At 45.8% G+C, this 22,640-nt stretch overlaps 1 protein-coding gene across 2 annotated transcripts in view; it reads right to left on the minus strand.

The window, feature by feature from the left end:
* Positions 1-22,640, minus strand: part of KCNAB1 (potassium voltage-gated channel subfamily A regulatory beta subunit 1) — a 258,194-nt gene that overhangs the window by 11,936 nt on the left and 223,618 nt on the right. For both annotated transcript variants that reach the window (XM_083177891.1, XM_083177892.1), the window contains exons 9-11: positions 8,272-8,357; positions 3,473-3,593; positions 31-125 (exon numbers count right to left, since the gene is read on the minus strand). In XM_083177891.1, the coding sequence (XP_083034017.1) occupies positions 31-125; positions 3,473-3,593; positions 8,272-8,357 (302 nt within the window). The remainder of the gene's footprint in view (positions 1-30; positions 126-3,472; positions 3,594-8,271; positions 8,358-22,640) is intronic.

The following is a 22,640-nucleotide window of genomic DNA, read 5'->3' on the forward strand; positions in this document are numbered from 1 at the left end:
CCCTATATGTCTATTTTTTGGACTTCATACCTTTATGGATGCCCGCGAGCTTTCCGGAACTCCATTCTCATATTTTCCCGAGATAATTCCACACGCTAGTGGAGACCATGTTACTGCTCCAACTCCTGGGGAACACACAATCTGAATTTAGCAATTGACTGCTTCTGTGGGATGTTAATGCACTGACTAAAGGGCATATTTAATAATGAGTGACATTTTTGTTATCACCTGTTACTAAATCTAAAATGCTGCTGCAACAAATTAGCATCATGCGTTAAATATTGCTCCAGACAGATCCTACCTCTGCTTTTTCAGTAACTAGATTACCACTCATTGTTATGCCCCTATTGATGATCATAATTCGGTCAGGACTTCTTCATGAAGCACAAGCTTGAAGGCCAAATTATTTACAGAAAAAAACAACAGACTGTTATTGTGCGCTTCTGATTTGAACATCAGTTTGTTAATATGAAAGAGGAGTCTGCAGTGGCACTTCCACATCTGTGTTACATTGCGTTCCATAAACCTTATGACGCATTCAGTAACTAGTGTACTGATATTTCTGGAGTAAATGTGCATCAAAATCAAGGGTGTAGCTATTATAGGTGCAACTGCTATGGGGACCAGAGCTGATAGGGGGCCCTCATGTGTTATAATCATTTTTCACCATTGGGTGCTACATAGGGGACCTAACAAAGTTTGTCCTTGGAACCTACAATATACATAAGTATGCCCCTGGATCTGCTCATTGTAATGTCGCCAAAAAATTAACTGGAGTGCATTATAGTGTGGAAAAATAGAACTGGGGGCACTGGAATGTGGCACAATATGTACTGGGGGTGCTTCATGGTTGGCTCGCAAAGCACATTTGGTTTGCTAATGGACAAAACCATGTGCACTGCAGGTGGGGCAGATGTAATACCCACAGAGTGTTAGATTTGGGTAAATCATTTTGTTTCTGTGCAGGGTAAATACTGGCTGCTTTATGTTTACACTGCATTATAGATATCAGTTTGAAGTACAAACCCCACCCAAGTCTAATGGTGTGTACACACGGTGCGAGTACCATGCGCAGCGATCCCGATGCGATGAGATCGCATTGGGATCGCATCGCATCATACAGCATGTATGCAATCTGCATATAACTTTGACTATATAGTGCAGATCTGCACTATATAGTCAATGCAGCCAAGACTTTCTGCTTGCGATACGTTAACGCGCATCGGGATCGAAAGGGTTAAAAGCCCATGCGATCTGCATGCGATCACGATGAGATTTTGACTATATAGTCAAAATCTTATTGAGATTGTACCCGTGTGTACACAGCATAACTCTTTCTGCTCAACCCTAACCTGTGATGTAATTCAAACTAAGTTGCAACTAAGATCATACAATAAACTTAGGGACTACTATCGAACATATAAAAGGGAAAATTTGTCCTTCTGTCTTTCTATACAAATCCACAGTTTACAAGCGAAGATCCTGAAATTTTACATACAAATCTAAATTGAAATTCATTACTGTTAATTAGTGAAATTAATTACTTTTCTTTTTCAATTAATTAAAAACCACAAATTTTGCAGTACGCTCATTGTGTGGCCTCACGGCATATGGGTAAGACCTCAGAGCGAGCACCAGGAACCCAAGCACTCAGTTACGCATCCCAGACCATCTGTCTATTACATTTCCATCTAAATCCATCTTGTGGAAGGCCCAGAACACTCTCCCCGGGTCAAAGGTGTGCCCAGACACATTGGTGCACGCAGGGGGGGCTTCTGGTTGCACAGAAACCCCCCCTGACAGTTTTTTTTTTTTTAGAGTGGGCAGCCGACATCCAGCTGCTGCTGCTTCCATGTGCCCGTGGCTGTTCATTGCCTGCTGTTCCTTCAGCGCTGAGAGTGCCTGGCGGCTCCTTAGCTCTGAGGGGGAACAGCAAGCAATGAGCAGCCGCAGGCACATGGAAGCAGCAGTGGCTGTACATCAGCAGCTGTGGCAGCACCAGGGGATGGTAGCGTGCACGGACTCTGTGTACTGGCCTGCTGGGCCAGGGGCTGCGGGAACCGTTGGAGGAGAGGACAGCTCCCAGCTCCCACTGGAGCCGAGGACAGGATGGCTCCCAGCTCCCGCCGGAGCCGAGGATGGGACAGCACCCAGCTCCCGCCGGAGAAGAGGACGGCACCCAGCTCCCACCAAGCAGCAGCCGCAGGGGAAGAGAAGGCAAAGGCAGAGCAGTGGTGGGGAGGCAAAGGTCCTGGCCACTGCAAAAGGCATCCCAGATGATTTGCCATTCCTCTCAGAAGTTCTCATCCAAATCTGTCCAGCAGAAGGCACTGAAAATACTCCCCATGCCCATGGTGTGCCCAGCATATTTATTTATTTATTTACAGGTTCTTATATAGTGCAGCAGATTCCGTAGCACTTTACAATAGTAGACAGTGATAAATCAACTGGGTAGCAACAGACAGACTTGGAGGTAGGAGAGCCCTGCTGCAAGCTTACAATCTATACACCTCTCCGTGGTCGGCTCCCGGATCTGTCAACAATTTTTTTTCTTAAACCCCATGGGCCAGAGTCACTAAGCTTCAAAAGTGATAAAATGGAGAGTGAAAAACAACCAGCCAATCAGCTCCTACCTGCCATGTCACAGACTGTGTTTGAAAAATGTCAGGCAGGAGCTGATTGGTTGGTTGTTTATCATTCTCCATTTGATCGCTTTTGAAGCTTAGTGAATCTGGCCCCATGTCCTCTACCCCCTCTATGTTCTGCAACTTTGCCATATCTTGCTTCCCTTTTGTGTAGTGGCTGGACCCCTATTTGGGCCCCTGCGAACCCCACAGGGTTAGGATTGGGGTCTTAGTGGCTGTGAACCTAATCTGGACCCATTCTTTTTTTTTTAAACCCCCATGTCCTCTATCCCCTCTATGTCATGCACCTTTACCATATCTTACTTCCCTGACCCACTTTGTTTATTGGTCGGATTGGGGGTTTTAGTGGCATACACCTAATCTGGACCCAATCAAGCCACCTCGCTTTGGTTTAGTCTAAATCGTTCCCACAGTGGGCGAATACTTACCGGACAAACAAGCAAATAACAGACAACAAATATGTAAGAGATTATTATAACAAATTAATACATTAAAGTGTAATAATTCAGCATGTGACAGATCACCTGATTTCGGACTACCCCGATACCTATAGCTGAGCATAATGCGACATGTCACAGAACAGCGCAATCTTCATTGAATGTCCAGAAAGCTGGGAACACTGTCAAGTGCACAGATAATAAGAGCTTACGGCGCAGAGCATTTAGCCATAGCATTCAACACCACAGCAAGGCCATTATAATAGGCTTCCTTACTGATGTATACTTGTCTTCAGGTGATATTGAGGTTGTCTTGAAATGAGGTAAAACTTTGTCATTGTTGATGAATGTTTGGTACAGTATACTTGTGGTTGTGGATAAGAGACTTACCTATCTTATGGTACAGCTCAGGTAGTTGGATTTCTACCTTCTCTCTTTGGAAAAGATGATATTCCGCCTGCTCGCACACAGGAGGGATCAGGTTGAACTGTCTCGCTACAGAATAAGCTTCCTAAAAACAGGCAAAAAGAAAACATAAGAGTCTCACTACTCACTATATGCAGTAAATATCTCCTATATATTTGGCTACATCTGTCACTCAAAGTGGGTGTCTGTGTCTATAACGCTCTGTTCCTGGACTTTCCTCTTAATGGCCCTTATTCTGATTCGAGCGGTACGGCCCGCGTGCGGCCGTACCGCCGATGTTTTCCGTCTGCACATGCGCAGAGGTCAATCTGCGCATGTGCAGGCGAATTCGCCGCACATAACGTTACTACGCCGCAAAGGGGGCGTATAGGGGAGTGAGGGGCTTCATGCCCTCATTTCCCTATGTATACGCCCCGCGTTTCATGGGCGTTCCCATGCAAACGCGGGGCGTACGCATGCTAATGAGGGCATGACGCAGCTCATGGGGGCGGAAAGCTGACGTCGCCGGATGTCAGCTTTCAGCCCCCATACAAGCTACCACACGGACGATTGTCCGTGTGGTCTCAGCTTGCGGGAGCTGCCGGGGCGTGCGGACCTGCCTTCGATGGTCGACGACCATCGAATGCAGGGGGCAGCTCCCACCATGGTGGAGGCGTACGCCTCCACCATTTTTATGCGGATCGCCAGCCGTCCGTGTACGGACGGCCGTGGCGATCCGTAGGGTGGGCGGGGATTGGTTTGTGCGGCCGGAGCCCCGTGTGCGGCTCTGGCCGCACCAACCAGAATAAGGGCCAATGTGTGATTGCCTTCATCTGTGCTGAACACCTTTCTGAGAAATTAACCTGTTTAAAACAGGTGATGGCAATCATACATTAAGGGGAAGTCTAGAAACAGAGCATTGTGTCCCTCCTGGAGAGAGTCATGTTGGGAGGTATGTGACAGAGAACCAGCCCAGTGAGCCCACAGACAGTGCCAGACACCCACTGCCTTCCCATGTTGCCCAGCACTGCTACTCCACAGCCACCAGGTGAGCGCCCCCCTCCCGCGATTTGCGGCAAAACCTCCCCCCCCCCCGCGCGCCCCCCCCTCCCGCGATTCGCGGCAAAAACACCCGCTCCCCCGCGACCCCCCCTACCGCGATTCGCAGCAAAAACACCCCCGCGACCACCCCTCCCGCGAATCGCCGCAAAAAGAACCCCCCCACGACCCCTCCCGCAATTCGCGGCATAACCACCATCCCGCGACCCCCCCTCCCGACAATCGCGGCAAAAACACCCGCTCCCCCGCGACCCCCCCTACCGCGATTCGCAGCAAAAACACCCCCGCGACCCCCCCTCCCGCGATTCGCTGCAAAAAGAACCCCCCCACAACCCCTCCCGCAATTCGCGGCATAACCACCACCCCGCGACCCCCCCTCCCGCGAATCGCGGCAAACCCTCCCCCGTGACCCCCCCCCCGTTTCGCGGAAAAAACACCCCCACCGCGACCTCCCTCCCGCGATTCGCGGCAAAAAGAACCCCCCCGCGACCCCCCCTTGCACGATTGGCGGCACCACCCCTGCGACCCCCCTCCCGCGATTCGCGGCACCCCCCCCCCCTAAATTCGCAGCAGCCCCAGGATTAAATGGCACATGCAAAACACTGACATGGCTATGGTCGACAATGAAAAAGGTTGACATGAGTTTTTGAAGATTTATTTTTAATTTTTTTTATTTTTTCATATTCATTGTCATGTGTCGACATGGACACCAATGAAGTGGCACACTTATGTCAACATTTGCATGTGTTGACCTTTCTGTGTTGATTTTTTCTTGTGGCGATTCGCGTCACACCCCCCCGCAATCCCCCCTCCCGCGATTCGCGGCACCCCCCGTGACCCCCTACCTCCCGCAATTCGCGGCAACCCCCCACCGGAACCCCTGTGAACCCCGCCCTCCCGCGATTCGCGGCACCCACCCCCGCGACCCCCCCTCCCGCAATTCGCGGCACCCCCCCCGTGATTCGCGGCAGCTCCAGAATTAAATTGCACATGGAAAACACTGACATGGCTATGGTCGACAATGAAAAAGGTTGACATGAGTTTTTGAAGTTTTTTTGTCATTTTTTTAATATTTTCATATTCATTCTCATGTGTCGACATGGACACCAATGAAGTGCCACACTTATGTCAACATTTACATGTGTTGACCTTTCTGTGTTGATTTTTTTCTTGTGGCGATTCGCGTCACACCCCCCGCAACCCCCCCTTCGGCGATTCGCGGCACCCCGGCACCCCCCCGCGACCCCCCTCCCGCAATTCGCGGCAACCCCCCACCGGAACCCCCATGAACCCCGCTCTCCCGCGATTCGCGGCACCCACCCCCCGCAACCCCCCCCTCCCGCAAATCGCGGCACCCCCCGCGATTCACGGCAGCTACAGGATTAAATGGCACATGGAAAACACTGACATGGCTATGGTCGACAATGAAAAAGGTTGACATGAGTTTTTGAAGTTTTTTTTTTTTCATTTTTTGAATATTTTCATATTCATTCTCATGTGTCGACATGGACACCAATGAAGTGCCACACTTATGTCAACATTTACATGTGTTGACCTTTCTGTGTTGATTTTTTTCTTGTGGCGATTCGCGTCACACCCCCCGCAACCCCCCCTCCGGCGATTCGCGGCACCCCGGCACCCGCCCGCGACCCCCCCCTCCCGCAATTCGCAGCAACCACCCACCGGAACCCCCATGAACCCCGCTCTCCCGCGATTCGCGGCACCCACCCCCCGCAACCCCCCCCTCCCGCAAATCGCGGCACCCCACGCGATTCGCGGCAGCCCCAGGATTAAATGGCACATGGAAAACACTGACATGGCTATGGTCGACAATGAAAAAGGTTGACATGAGTTTTTGAAGTTTTTTTTTTCATTTTTTGAATATTTTCATATTCATTCTCATGTGTCGACATGGACACCAATGAAGTGCCACACTTATGTCAACATTTACATGTGTTGACCTTTCTGTGTTGATTTTTTCTTGTGGCGATTTGCGTCACACCCCCCCCACCGCCCCCCCCCCACAACCCCCACTCCCGCGATTCACGGCACACACACACACCTCACCCGCGATTCTCGGCACCCCACCCCGTGACCCCCCCTCCCGTGATTCACGGCACACCCCCGTGACCCCCCCACCATGATTCGCCGCAACCCCCGCCCCCGTAACCCCCCTCCCGCGATTTGCGGCAACCCACCCCGCGACCCCCCTCCCGCGATTCGCTGCAATCCCTCCCCTCCCGCGATTCGCAGCATCCACCCCCCCCACAACCCCCCCTCCTGCAATTCGCGGCACCCCCCGCGACCCCCCCTCCTGCAATTCGCGGCACCCTCCGCGACCCCCCCTCCCGCGATTCGCGGACACCTAAGTTGCAATACAGGGCATCTTTCATACAATTCTAACCATATTTCTCATATACAAACGTTCACAAATTAAGGGGGCGCAGCCCCTTACGACGGTGTGAAGAGCGCCCGTAGGGCGCGATGAATCACCTAGTACATTATATATATGAGGTACAGTATGTATTTGTTGTATTTATGCATGTAGTATGTATGTATGTATAGCCTGCTTTACAGTTTTATTCTGCCACTATATACGGTTCTGCCGTATTCTGCTCTGCAGGTTTTCCTACCACAATATACAGTTCTGCTATATTCTACTCTGCGGATGCACAAACCAAAACAGGGGTGCTGCTCTGGGACTTCCCTCTTCAGCCACAATATGGGCTACTCTCCCCGCCCCCCTTCTTCCAGGACACAAGACTGCTTTACCTGGGAGCAGGGCCGCCATTAGGGGGTGCTATGGGAATAACTTTGCCGGGCCCCGCTGCTCTGAGGGTAGGGCCCAAGCAGCCCTATCCCCAGCACCCCTTCACTACACAGTCATGGTTAGTATGCAGCCCATCCCGCCGCACATTTGCCCATGGTGACCAGAGCGCAACAGCTCTGAATTCATTATCATCAGCGCTGCAGCCTGCAGGAGCCGTACACAGGAAGCCCCCACGGCGTGCGAGACAGGTGAGGAGCTGGTGCTGCCGCCTATCTCACTGTAACAAGCCTGGGGACTGGATAGAGGAGTGGTGCTGCACAATGACAGCACACGTGCAGCCCAGCCGCCCCAGCCCACCCTTGCACTGCTAATTAAAAAGGTAATAAAATAAATCATTATCATACATCAATGGGGGTATAAATAAGAATAAATCTAATTCTCTCTGCACAAGTAACATCTACCCCACCTGCAGTGCACATGGGTTTGTCCATCTAAGAAGGAATTAGCCAGAAGGAGTGAACCAGAATTAGGTCCTATGTCTCAGAGCAAGGGATGGAGGAGGTAGTCTATGACCCAACAGAGGAATGAAGTTCCAGAGCGGCACCCCTGTGTTAGCTCCTGCACAAGCTTATGGTTCTGCTATATTATGCTCTACAGATTTATTCTGCCACTATATACTGTTCTGCTGTATTCTGCTCTGCAGTTTTATTCTGCCATTATAAACTGTTCTGCTATATTGTGCACTGCATGATTTTTTCTGCTATACTCTGGAACCACAGATAATTTTTTAATGTATGTATTTATTTATTTACAGTTTCTTATACAGCGCAGCAGGTTCCGTTGTGCTTTACAATTGTAGACAGCAATAGAACAAACTGGGTAATAAGAGAAAGACATGGAGGTAGGAGGGCCCTGCTGCAAGCTTAGTACATTCTGTACACAGTGTATACACTACCATTATCTCCATTGCACTCCAGCGTGATGTCCCCCAGTACATTGCCATTCCTTGGTTAATCACATAAGACATTGCTCTCACAATTTCTAGGTAAAAAAACGAAAACGCTAAAATTAGAGCAAATACATTTTAGAACAAATGCATGTGTATGCATGTGTGTGTCTGTGCGTGTATAATACTACTATGGAGAAAAAATGCATTATTTTCATAAAAACAAATGAATGAATCCGCCCGTAGTCTTATAAAACCATTACTAAGGTAAATCCTACTGCTTGAACTAGTATATTATACTGTGAGAAATCCCAGCTAAATGATAGAATAAGACATTTAGAGAACTGCCGAGCAACATATCGGCCTCTGCAGACTGCCTGGATTTATTTATTAGCTCTGTTGAAAAAAATCAATTGTTTCCTTGGCCCTATATCTGCTGACTTGCACCCACAGGGTCACAAGAAGAATGAGCAATTCATTTGCAGCTTTGGAAAACATCAGTTCTTTCGTTATACACAAGAGGGCAGAGTTTCTACAGATACAATCGTTCACGGTTATGCTGTATTTCATGCATACTGTATGTTGCCTTAATGTATATTATTTAAGCGCACCTTCATTTTTGTTAAAGGAGATTAAATGGGAATTTGGAGGAATTTAATGCTTTACTCTTTTTAGTGAATATTTTGTATATGTACAGTAGACATTTAAATAGTTTAAAAATGAAAGTTCTGTTTCATATTTTTATATTTTATACCACATATAACAACTATACTGCAGCATTTTTTTCATTTCCCATAGAATGATCCTAAATATCACATATACAGTATGTACAATACAGAGAACTTTATATTACGTACACAAAAATGCCACTGTGTCACATTAAGATATTCAAATATTACTCAATATGTTCTTTAGTTTGCCATAAAGATATCTGTGCCGAACAATCTTACACATTTTGCATGCACCTCTTGGGGGTTATTGAGACCTGATCAATAAAATTCTGCTACTTTTTTTTATCGCTTGCCGTACGCAGACAGAAAGCCGGCTTTGATGGGCGGTAACTGGACGTTATCTGGGAGTGTTAGGGAAAACCAGGAATGCCCAGGCTCTTGAAATTGAGTGAAGTTAGCTTCAGCCCCAAACAGACTGTTTCTATCACAGCCACCGAGTTAGTACTGACCTACGCACAGACTGCACAACAGTAGAACAACTACTGTAGCTTATACTGGTTTTGTCTAGAAAAGGTAAACAATGATTAGATTTTACTTTTCACCCTTTGAGTGCCGAGGGAATAGGTGTGAAAATTGCCAAGCAAACCTTTTTATTAACCGTTTGAGTGCCAAGGTTAGTGAGAGAGATCCTCTGTAAAAGAGAGATCTGGATTCATTTATACTAAAAGAACAGTTGCTGTGAGTGATGTTCGCACTTTTTGCAGATATTTTAAAGATTGCTCACAGCAACATTGGTACTCAAAGGGTAAATATCAAGTATTTGGATTGAGTAAAAATGGAATTTCTCTATATTCACCTTAACAGCAAAAGCAAAAGGCTTTTGTGTAGAATATGTGTTTCTGCCATAAGAATGTGTGATTGCATTTCTGGAGAAAAATAAAGTACAGCTCATGTTACATAGATGACAATGATACCTACATAATATCCCATAATGCATTGAGCACAGAATGTCAAATGGGTCATTGCTGACCTTTTTGTTTTTAATTGATTTTTACACAAAAAAGGTCCATTTATGTAACCCATGCATGAATAGAGCAGTGGACGACTGTTATATTTAGTTCTGCCTATTAGTACTTTTATGTTACCCACCTGTTATAAGTTATCGCGTACCTCTCCCACCCAAGGCAGTATCCCCTTCATCTCATAGTTGCCTACCCTCCTGCATTCTGCAGGATACTCCCTGAAATAGCAGCAATCTCCCTCTCTACCTCATTAGTCTAGCAATCTCCCTCATGTCACCTAGCCCACATTACACTGTTACAATTTTTTGGGGAAAAAGTAAGGAGAGACAGATACATTTACATTGAATCATCAGCAATATTTCCCAGCACTTTACCAAGTATAGTAGCTCTTACTAACTGCTTTGGGGCTCATCTACATTTGGATATAAGTCATTTTAAAAGATTCCCCTCAGATGTAGCAGTACACACCCACGCTTCTAGGTGCCACATTCACAATCTCTTTTCACAATCTCTCCAAATATGGAACTAGACACGCCCTTTGGGTGGAGCATGACACGCCCCCTCAATTGGGTGCTTTGCAAAATTCTACTACCAACTATAATCTCCCTGAAACTAGTTTTCAAAAGTAGGCAAGTATATTTTATCTTGCACCAACATTTTGCAGAGCAAGCCCCTGAGTGGCACTAGGTGCTACCAGCAGGTGCCAGGTACTAGCCAAACCTCCATGTGATCCCTGGGTAATAAGAAGAGACCGAGATATGTTAATATTCATTTATTGACTGTTTCCAGGCAATGTAAGTAATATCCTCCACACAGAAAATTTAAAAAACAGCAGGAAAAGTTGAATAATAAAGGCGGACCCCTTATTAGCTGTATGAAGAGGAATATAATAACAATACTTCTGACCCGCTTTCAAACACAGCTAACCAGTATTATAATTCATGTTTTCAGTAAATGAATGTGGAAAGCACAGCTTAATGTATCAGGTGCTTAACAACGTTGTACAATGTGCCTACACTGAAAGCCTCTGTTTAGCCGAGTCCTGACAATAGACAGATGATGAGTTTCCTAGGAGATATATGGGTCTGCATTGCTCTCTGTGCTTAGGGGAATGACACTACTTCTATTATTGCCTGATGCAGGATATTCTACTTTACTGTCTCTGCTTATTGTGAGTTTAGGAGCTAAATTGCGGAGTACAACTCTGGGGCATGTTGGGGAGCTTATCAAAATCTCAGGGTGCAATTATTTATTTCAAACTGCATTGTATTTGGTGGTTTTAAATGTCTGTCTGTTTATTTAAACAAATGTGTAATTGAGTAAACTCATAACCACACATCAAACGGGATACGGTCACTGGGTCACCAAGCGTTTGGTCTACAAGCATTAGGTCAACACCACTAGGTAGACATTCATGAAGGTCAACCTGACTGAAGGTTGACATGACTGAGGGTCGACAGAGTCATAAGATCGACATGGGGTTTTTCACTGTTTTTTGAGCCGACATGTATTTCATGCCCTACCATCCACTAGGGCGTGGTGGGAAAATAAAATAGTGTGCCAAGCGTAGCGAGGCACCGTGCCCGACGCATGGCGAGTGCAGCGAGCCATATGAGGGCCAGATGCACTAAGCTTCAAAAAGTGAAAACCAACCAATCAGCTCCTGCCTGGCATTTTTCAAACCAGGTCTGTGATATGGCAGTTAGGGGCTGTTTGGTTGGTGATTTATCACTCTCCATTCTATCACTTTTTGAAGCTTATTGCATCTGGCCCTTTATCCATATTCATTCTATCTATGCCCATGAGGCGGCCTATTACAAAATTAAGGATGCTTATGAGGGATAGACATCCTTGTTGTACTTAATGCATTTGGTGGCTGTGGAACTAAGATGCCGCCTCCACACTTTCACTTGAGGGGCTGGAAAGTAGGTATTGGCACAATATGAGCTTTTACCCTTTGTACCAGAACCAGAATAGTTGATCACTGCTGAAACTTAAGTTCTTCAGTTGCTGATAGTTCCTCTACCCCATGCCTTCTAATGAGAAGGAAGATCCCTCTGTAGTAACAGTATACATCATGAACTCATAAGCACTGGACAGACCAGGCATTCAGTTTAGTGATAGGGAAACAGATGATTGGTCAGAGCAACTTTCCCCACACAGGAACAATCTGGAACTGTTTCCGGTATTTTACCATCTATCGATGCAACTCATAGCGACTTGGACACTATGGGTCTTATTCTAGTTCACTCTTTCTGACAAAATTCTTCTTTGATGGACAAAACCATGTGCACTGCAGGGGGGCAGATGTAACATGTGCAGAGAGAGTTAGATTTGGGTGAGTTATTTTGTTTCTGTGCAGGGAAAATACTGGCTGCTTTATTTTTACACTGCAATATAGATCTAACCTTGAAGTAAAATCCCACCCATATCTAACTCTCTCTGCACATGTTACATCTGCCCCACCTGCAGTGCACATGGTTTTGTCCATTTGAGAAGGAATTTGCCAGAATGAGTGAACCAGAATAACCCCCTAAGCCAGCACTGCCACTCTGCTACGTATAACGAATAAACCACTTAATCTGCACTCAGTCACTGACTCACTCACCCTTTTTCTGAACCGAAGTGGCCAAACACTCTAGGGGAAAAGTTTACTAAGAATAAGAATACGATTTTTCGTATTCGTATTCTTAATACGAATGCATACGGCTGTTTTAGCCGTATGCAAATTAGTATTCCGGAGGGGAATTTACAAAGCAGTCAGATACGACTGCTTTGTAAACCCCGATGTCGTATTAATTCGTATTAATTTGTATTAGCAGCCGAATTCGTATAGACAGTCAGTCAGATCCGTTTAGGCTGCAGTGTGTAAAAAATAAATAAATAAAAAACGGCGTGGGGTCTCCCCCACGGCCGTAACCAGCACCAGGCTCGTATAAAAAAATTAGGGAAACATTTGAGTAGGGCTCCGCTGATTTTTTTAAACCAGCCCCATGCTCCAGGGACGAGCCCGGACCCCAGGACATCGGACCCAGGGCTACCTACGGGCTCAAGAAAGGTAAGTATCAGTATGTGTGTGATTTGGATGTATTAAACTTTTATTTTTTATTGGTGTTAGTTTGTGTTTTGTTAACTATTTCTATTACTGTGGAACTACAAGTTCCAGTGGGCCTTTTAATGCCCCGCATGCTGGGACTTGGAGTTCTCCAAGTCCCAGCATGCGGGGGAGGCTTGCTGGGACTCATAGTTCCACAGTTTTAGACAATAGTTTTTAATTCTATTTTTTACACTTTAATCAGCCCGGTAACTAACGCCCAGGGGTACCGGGGACTGGACCAGGCTTCAGCCTGGTCAGGTAAGTCATGGAGGGGGGGGGGACAGGCTGACTTGTCGGTAGGGTTAATGCCTTGGCCGGGGGGACTTATAAAAAGTCTCCCCCGGCTGTGGCATTACCCTGCTGGCTGGTTGGTCCTGGGGCTGGTTCTTAAAATAGGGGGGACCCCTATTCATTTTGTCCCCCGTATTTTGGGAACCAGACACGGCCCTGGAGTATGGGGCTGGTTTAAAAAAAACAGCGGAGTCCTACTCAAATGTTTCCCTGATTTTTAAAAACCAGCCCCGGCTCTTTGAGCCTTGTGCTGGTTACGGCCGTGGGGGGGACCCCACACCGTTTTTTAAATTGATTTATTTTTCTTTTTTTTTTACACTGCAGCCTGCACGGATCTGACTGATCAATGCTTAGTAAATTAGGAATCTTTTGAATGATGATTCCTCTTCGTATTTCCCAATGGCGTATACATTCGTATTTGTAAATACGAATGTGCCATCAATACGAATACGAATTGGCGTATTTTCGAGAATAGTAAATCCCGAAAATACGAATGTGAAAAAAATAGGTGTATTAGTAAATTTCCCCCTCTGTGTCGTAATACATACTATGACCACCGTCGCAAGACCATCATGGCATATGTGCAGTGCGACCTAGAAGCATGCAGAGTATTAAAAAAACAAAACCATTGCTATCAGAATTGTGTCCACAGAAGTCGACATATTTCTCTGCGTAGACATTTAGAACCGATTTTCTGACCGACTTGATGTAAATATAATAATAATGCTTAAATTACATGAATTAATTATTTGAGCCCAGGTTAAATCAATGAAAAGTAGGTGTAAATATACAGTATGGCCCTTATTTAGATCTGATCGCAGTACAAATTTGTTCTCACAAATGGGCAAAACCATGTGCACTGCAGGGGGTGGGGGGGGGGGCAGATGTAACATGTATAGAGAGAGTTAGATTTGTGTGAGTTATTTGTTTCTGTGCAGGGTAAATACTGGCTGCATTATTTTTACACTGCAATTTAGATTTCAGTTTCAAAACACCCCACCAAAATATAACTCTCTGCACATGTTACATCTACCCCACCTGCAGTTCACAAGATTTTGCCCATTTTGAGAACAAATTTGTACTGCGATCAGATCTGAATAAGGGCCTATGTGCAGACAGATGTTTCCTAGATACAGCCAATCTAGTGTATGCTTTCTGTTTATTTGTAAAAAGTGCTCCTGTCAATGACTAAATAAAATACCCAGAAATCAGCATTGTATGTCCCTTGAGAAAGGAATTGTCATCGTAATGGACAAAATGACCTAATTTTAAAGAAAATGATGAAGGTAACTACAATATCAATTACTCATGTCCATACTATTGTTATTAGCAACTTCAATAGAGGATGCACAGTCCTAGGGACTGCAAAGACAATAGATTCTGTATTAATTAATTGGAGGAATGACAAGTCTCTCATGTCTTCAGACACCATGTAAAAATGCTACAACAAAGTCTAGGCAGAGCTTAATGAATTACAAAATCCATCACAAGATATAAAATGCTGATTTGAAATTATTTATAAAGTTCCAAGGAGCTGTTCTTATCCATTTGCTGGGGACATATCTTTTAATCCTGGGGCTGCTCCTGGAATTTAGGTACATCTGTCAAATATGTTTGTATTAAAAAGTGTGAATGTAATTACGTCTATTGTAATAGGATGCATTGAGTAATTACATTTTCCTCTGTTCATTACCAATAAACTATAAAAAAGGTTCTAAATAATGAGGCAGTATTTGCCAAAATGACAATAACATTTGGCAAAATAATTGCTACTACAGGGTGAGTATCCCTAATCAGAAATGCTCAGGACTATGAGCATTTTGGATAAGGGATTTTTTACAGATTTTGGAATATATATATATATATATATTTTCATACTTACCTTGTCCCCTGTCGGTGCCCTGATGGTCCCCCGACGTCCATGGTGGCCTTCGGCATCCTCTTCAGCTGCATCTCCTGCCCCAGGGGTGCATTGCGTGAATGTGCTGGTGTGTGACGGCGACATCACTGGCGTGCCGCGCATTCGCGCAATGCACCCCTGGGACCGGAGATGCCACTGTAGAGGATGGCAAAGGCCGCAGTGGGCACCAAGGGACAAAAGTAAGTATGAAAAAAAGAGGATGTGGGGGGGGGGGGGGGGGCTAAAAAAACAACCAACCAACCAACCCCCCCCCCCCTCAATATTCTGAAAAAACACGTGTTTTTTTTTATATTTCGGGTTTTGCAATATACGGATAAGGGAGACTCGACCTGTGCTACTACTACTATCAAAAATGTAATTAATCATCTGAATTAAACAACATTTTAAAGTGGTTGTACACTGAGAGCACTCTTGCTTTATACACAATGCCATTTGTAAAACATTTTACATTCCTGAAACCCGTCCCTAGAACCTAAAAGTCATCCATTGCTATTCATTCATTATTTGTTGATGGAGCTTTATTAAAGAGGTACAGTAGACCATAAATAATCTGATTTCATCCCAGACCACAAGCCGTGCCCCCCCCCCCCCCAGCAAATGTCTCACTGTACCCCAAAGTGCTACAGCATCCAGTTTGGGAACCACTGGTTTAAGGTGTACAGCATATGACTACTTCTCAATGCTTTAGTCAAGGAGATTTGCTAAATGTTTGTTATAAAATAATCTAGCACAAATTTCCAGATAAAACATGATGTTGTTATAAAGCACAATGTAAAATAAAAATAGAAAAGCACGAATACCCACTAAAGCTGGGCACACACTGATCATTAATGACCCTGCCCATCGTCTGTACATGCAGCTCAATCTGACAATATAGACAGTGATGCATGTAAGGGAGCGATGGCCCCGGTGATGTCACTTACCAATATTATTAATGATATCGGCCAGTGTGTTTGGTGCATGCGATTCTGCCAAGGCACCACCGATATATTTCAGATGTCGACATGATAAACCTGTCAACAGTCTGAGGTTGTTAACCCGGTGCCTGTGAACCAAGTCAATGTTCCTATGTTGACCATGTTGTGTCGAAATTGTGAAAAACAACATTTACTGTCTCCGGTCAACCATTGGACCAGATAACATACATAGATGTAGCACTCTCATTGTCCTATAAGTTGCTGGCTCAGTAATACAGGAATAGATCTGACAATGAGTGATGTTCTTGTTATCATTCATTACGAACGATACATGGTCCTCCAGCCAATCAGCTCCCAACTGTCATTTTTTGATTTATAACTAATGATAACAAGAATATCACTTGTTGAATCTGCTCCATAATAAAATAATTATTGTTGATGTACTTGCTACAAATGTTTGGTGTCTTTTTCTTACCACGTTACTGAAATTTGTTAAATAGAATATGAGCTTTGTTAAAGCGATGTGACAGCACCGGCTGTGGGACATCCTGGGAGGGATCCATGATGGACCCCTCATGCAAAAGCGGTGATTCCTGCTGCAGCGCTCATTCGGCGTGCAGTATTTAGAGCATGCGGAAATGTGGTAAAAATCCAGGTAACAGGGTTTTACCGCATTTTCGCTTAGAGCATCTCCCCCTAGGTGAGAATTTATAAATAATGTGATATTCTATATTACTATATACCGGTAAGTAAATAGTAATATCTACATGCAAACAGTGAAACATGCAAATGAGTTACACACATATGGCCTAGATCACCGTCCTGCTGTTTGGTGAAAGTAAACTACAACACACTGGCCCTTATTCTGATCGGTGCGGATATATCCGCGTGCGTTCGGCCCGCCGATGTTTTGTGTCTGCGCATGTGCAGAGGCGTCTCTGCGCATGTGCGAGCGGGGCGTACGGCCAAATCCCCCATGAAATGTGAACACTCCGAACAGGGGGTGGAGAGGGGCGTGAAGGGCTATTTGGGCTCATTACCATATGCATACGCCCCGCGTTTCATGGGCGTTCCCATGCAAACGCTGGGTGTACGTATGGTAATGCGGCCGTGACGCACGTGTAGGGGGCAGACATATGACATCGCCGGATGTCAGCTGCCCGCCCAGATCCCTGCTTTTGCACGGAGAAATGTCCGTGTGGTCTGAGGTTGCGGGAGCTGGTGGAGCACTCGGTCCTGCATTCGATGGTCTGCGACCATCGAATGATGGGGGAGGTTCCCTTAGATGGAGAAGGCGTATTCCGTGTAAAATACATGTGCGGTCCGTTCGGCCAGCTTCTTACCGCGTACGGACGGAGTTGGCGATCCGTATGGAAGGCGGGGTTTCGCACGCACGGTCCTGGCCGCATAATCGGATCCGGCCGCACCGACCAGAATAAGGCCCACTGAGTTGTTCCCCACCGTTCCGGGTTTGACTTTAGAGAGCGTAACAGCGGAGCTGTCAGGTGTCCCTCGCACACAATAAGAGGAGATAAGATGTCCTTGTGAGAGCAAAGCTTTGTAGCTGTCACCCATGTATTACTGAGATCTGTGACCGAGTAGCTTAGCCTGCTATGCATCCTGTGCTTGAGCCCCGGCCAATTGATTGTTTTGGACATTTCTGTTATCATGTCTGCTCACAGCATCACATCACAGCTTACCATGCACACCATATTGAGCAGTGCTTTGAAATACTGAATCACTTGCATTACATCAGTCCCTGACAGCTATAAATATTAGATTTAATATGGCTTTCCATGGAGATTACAATAATACATATAGATTATACTTTAAAAGAATGTAGAAAACAAACAATAGTAATCTGTTTTATTAACCTGAAGGAAATCATTTACAACCATGTCTATAAAAATATATGCACTACGGTACTGTAAGATATGCACTACTAGTACATATGGTACTCTAAAAGCCTAAGAATATTGCTTAAATCACCAATAACATAAGTTACAACTGATCCTGCAGGGACATTTCAAAGTTCATGGAGAGAAGAAATATAGTTCCACTACACAAGTAAGGCAGCACGGACAGTGTAATAGTTAGCATTACTGCCTAACAACACTGAGGTCATGGTTTGATTCCCAACATGGCCATAGCTGTGTGGAGTTTGTATATTCTCCATGTGTGGGTTTTCTCTAAAAATCCAAATAGGTACAGGTAGGTTGATTGTCTGCCAGCAAAATTAACCTTGGCATGAATGCATGTACATGTCTCAAACTCTGTCTTTAGGACCCCACACAGTGCTTTCCAGATCATCTGTGTGGGGTCCTGAAGACGGAGCTTAAGCTCAACTGTGGTATGGAATATAGATTGTAAGGCATGTTGGGATAGGGAATTATGTGAATGGCTAAATATTCTCTGTAAAGAGCCGCAGAATATGTGTGTGCAATATAAATAACTGGTAATCTATAATAATAATTAGGGTGGAGGACACCAATAGTAACAAAATCGGTACTTGTTTCCTAGCACGGCCACAATCGCGGGCATCGTGTACCTTAAAGTTAAGGTACACGATGCCCGCGATGGATCTGATTTCCTTTGAAATCAGGTCCATTTTGCCGGCAAAGGCAAAATCGGGAGCATCGCGTCGGTCGCGGCCATTAACATGGCCCCTGACGCGACCGACGCGATGCCCGCGATTTTGCCATAGGCTTCAATGTTAAAATATTTTTTAACATTGAAATCGGGAGCATCGCGTCGGTCTTGTGCCATTATAATGGCACAAGATGAGATGGACTTGATCAAGTCCATCTCACATAGGAAACAATGCGAAATGGGCCAATATGACCCATTTCACATTGTATATGGCCCCGTCGTCACCCCACGATTGACGCCAACCTGAAGCGTGGCGAGCGCAGCGAGCCCGCGAGGGGCGGCGGTGCGCGTCCTCTGACCTTTTCATACCCCTACTATCCACGTCGGCGTGGAGTTGAGAATATAAAGTGTGGCGAGCGCAGCGAGCCACCGAGCCCGAAGCGTGGCGAGCGGACGCGTATACCTGTGAAGTTATACGTGTCCCTTCGCGGGGCTCACTGCGCTTGCCACGCTTCGGGCTCGGTGGCTCGCTATGCTCGCCACACTTTATATTCTCAACTCCACACCGACGTGGATAGTAGGGGTATGAAAAGGTCGGAGGACGCGCACCGCCGCCCCTCGCGGGCTCGCTGCGCTCGCCAAGCTTCGGGTTGGCGTCAATCGTGGGGTAGCGTTGAGGGTGTAAAATTGGGGGTCTGGGGAATATTTTACATTGAATCCAATGTAAAATAGGGTCCCAGGGACCCTATTCACATTTGATTCAATAAAAAAATCGGGTCGGTCGCATCGCATGCGTTTTGGTCGCATGCGATGCGACCGAAGCAATTTTTCCGACACGACCACCCCGATGCAAATCGGGGTGGCCGTGCTAGGAAACAAGTACCACAAAATCTATGTAATCACATTCAGTACAATGTGCATATACTGCTGGGAGATAATGTCAAACAAAACTAGCTGACTCTTTGGACTCTGTAACTAAACTAATGGGTAAGGTTAGACAGCATATTTAGGGCTGATTCAATAACAATTGGTCCTCGGCATATACGCACCGGGGACCGATGTTTTTGCTCTGCGCATGCGTATATTCTAATATGTACACGTGCAGGGCCACTCTGCCAACACCTTTGGCGACTTGCTCAGTGGGGGCCGGAATGGAGGTGATCAGGGGGATGGTGCATGAGGGTGCCTAATGTTTCCTGGGCGTGCCCACAAAAACGGTGGGTGTGCCCATGCGAACACAGGCAGGCCAATACCTGCCGGAGGCTGGCGGCGCATGACGTCAGTGCCCGTCCGGTTCTCGAAGCCGGACACCGCAAATATAGGTCAGTCAAGACTGACTTATATTTGCGAACAGGGGAGATAGCATTCGAAGGTCAGCAAACATTGAATGATTTTGCCCCGGTACGCTCCTGTGCAAATCATTCGCAATGTGGCGGGGATGTTTGCGCGGTGGCGGGTGGGTGGCGGGCATTCGTTTGCCCGGCAGGCGGCATTAGATGGTTTTGCTAAACAGCAAATTTACGCTGCTTAGTCAGTAAACGTGAATCAGGCCATTCGTTTCTAACAGTACATTTGATACAGTATATACAATAAATTAATTTAGAAACGTATGACTCAAATATATACTTGCCCACCATCCAACATACATACTGGCAGAGTGGTACAAGCTTCCATCTCCCATCCTGCAGTACACTTCACGCATATCTGCTGTACGTGTACATCTATTTATATACTTAGCATTCGATTCACATTTAAAATCCTCGATTCCATGTTGGGATCATTTTTATTTGTTGCTAAAAGACCAGAACAGTCCTCATTTAGCAGCCCCTGGCTGGGATGTCCTGTAGCATGTAAGAATACTAATGCAAGATTCATCCGTCATCTCTTCAGCCAAAAGATTAATGTGTAAGCATTTGGGGAGGATGACACAAGTTATCAGTTTCAATTTGTCCCCTTCAGCGCACATGCACAAAAAGGCTGGGAACGCTGCTCATCTCTTGGCATTTTCTCACTTAGCGAGTTCTGTCTGACAGCAGAGTACTTGGGTTTTATGGATTATGTGAAATAAAGTAACTGCAGTTACCAAACAGCAGCAGCAGCAGCGGGGAGCTGAAGTTTTAAATACATCCATTATCTACTTTCTGTTTATTTTTACTTCTATCTATAATAATGATCTTCATTGCTCTTTAGCCAATGGAAGGAACATTTCAGATGATTCCTGCAATCCCGCCAGGGCACATTTTTCTCTTAATCCCTGGCTGCTGTACTTGATCTTGATTTGCTGCAGGGAAAGAGCATTGCTGTTCAGTACTTGATACTACATGTGCCCTAAATTAATCAGACTTGTCATTTACACTGAGAACTAAACAAAAAAAATGCTATGCTCTCTCAGTGTTTTCTGTGTATGCGGGTATATATCATTTTTGCATTTCATCTATTGACTTTTAATTTAGTAAAGCTCTACCACTACTCTGAATGCCAAATATTTTCATGTTGGTTTCTATAGTTGTCAGACAGGCTTTTCTCGCATGATTTTTGTATGGCCAGTCTGTTAATCAAGCACTGCTGCGGGCACCTCTGGATGGCACCAGTAGGTCAAAAACATTAAGGAACGCTTTATTCTTAGAAGACACTGCTCCAGGCCAATATCTCTGGAGCAGAGGGGTTACTGATAGTTGCCTATTCTTGATACACCCAATACATTGTAACATAAGGAAGGTGTTGCTATAATATACACATATGCCAGTGTGCCAATGCTCATTACAATATTGCTTTCGAGGTTGCTTAAATCCTTTGCTCTGCTAATTTGTAAACTGCATTGTGGACAGCAGGGCTGGATTATTGGTCTAATGGGCCTGGAGCTGGGAATGTTCAAGGGCCTATTATGAGAAGTGAAGGAGGTGATGCCAATTCCATAAAGCATTTAGGGGGAGATTCTCTAAGAATCTTCGCCCCCCTTCGCATATTTAATTATCGCATATGCTGTAACATATGCGATAATTAAGGCAAAGGACAGCTCTTGCGTTAAGAGCTGTCCTTTGCGGTGAGAGTCGCCGGGTCCCAGCAGGTCCCGGCGGCTCCCCCCTCCCTCACACACCCGGCGCTGCTGCTGCTGTGCCGGGCTCTCCTCCTCCCTGCACCCGGAAGAGGATCAGTGCAGGGAGGAGGTCACAGGTCCGGGCAGCACTGCGCTGTGCTGCCCAGACACAGGTGAGGGGGGAGGGGGCGATGCAGGGCGGCGGGGGGTCGGCGCGGGGCGGCGGAGGGTTGCGATAGAAGCCCATTGGCTTCTATGGGGCATCGCCAGATTTTTCTGGCGATGCCCCCCCACCGCGGTAACCCAGCGGGGGATGCTTACAGCATCCCAAAATGCGGTAAAAACCCCGATAACGGGGTTTTTACCGCATTTTTAGCTTAGAGAATCTCCCCCTTAGACCCCACACACTTTACATCCTAATGTCTTATACTTATGACCAATCATTTGGCCAGCTGGTATCTGCCTGGTGATCTTCATGCTGTCATAATGATGGGCCTATTTTTATGTGGAGGCCTGGAGCTGCATGTTCATCCACCCCATTGTTAATCTGGCCCTGCTTCTATAGGTGACTTGGGTTTGATTGTAACCAGGGGTGCAATATGGATGATATGCTCAGGACCGGAAGCATATTGGATAACAGATTATCCCGTATTTTGAAATATTTTTAAATTTGAATGAGGTATGTTGCATTTATGTTGTATAAGCACATCAAACACATGAAATACACACACATTTATTATATTTGTGCAAGGAACGAGGTTTCAAAACATGTTACTCTACCAGGCACTGAATTTGAATGCCAAGCAATCATTTTCTTGCACATATTTAGTGCC

This window comes from Crinia signifera, chromosome 3 (genome assembly GCF_055691185.1).
Source record: "Crinia signifera chromosome 3, ASM5569118v1, whole genome shotgun sequence".
Classification (NCBI taxonomy): domain Eukaryota; kingdom Metazoa; phylum Chordata; class Amphibia; order Anura; family Myobatrachidae; genus Crinia; species Crinia signifera.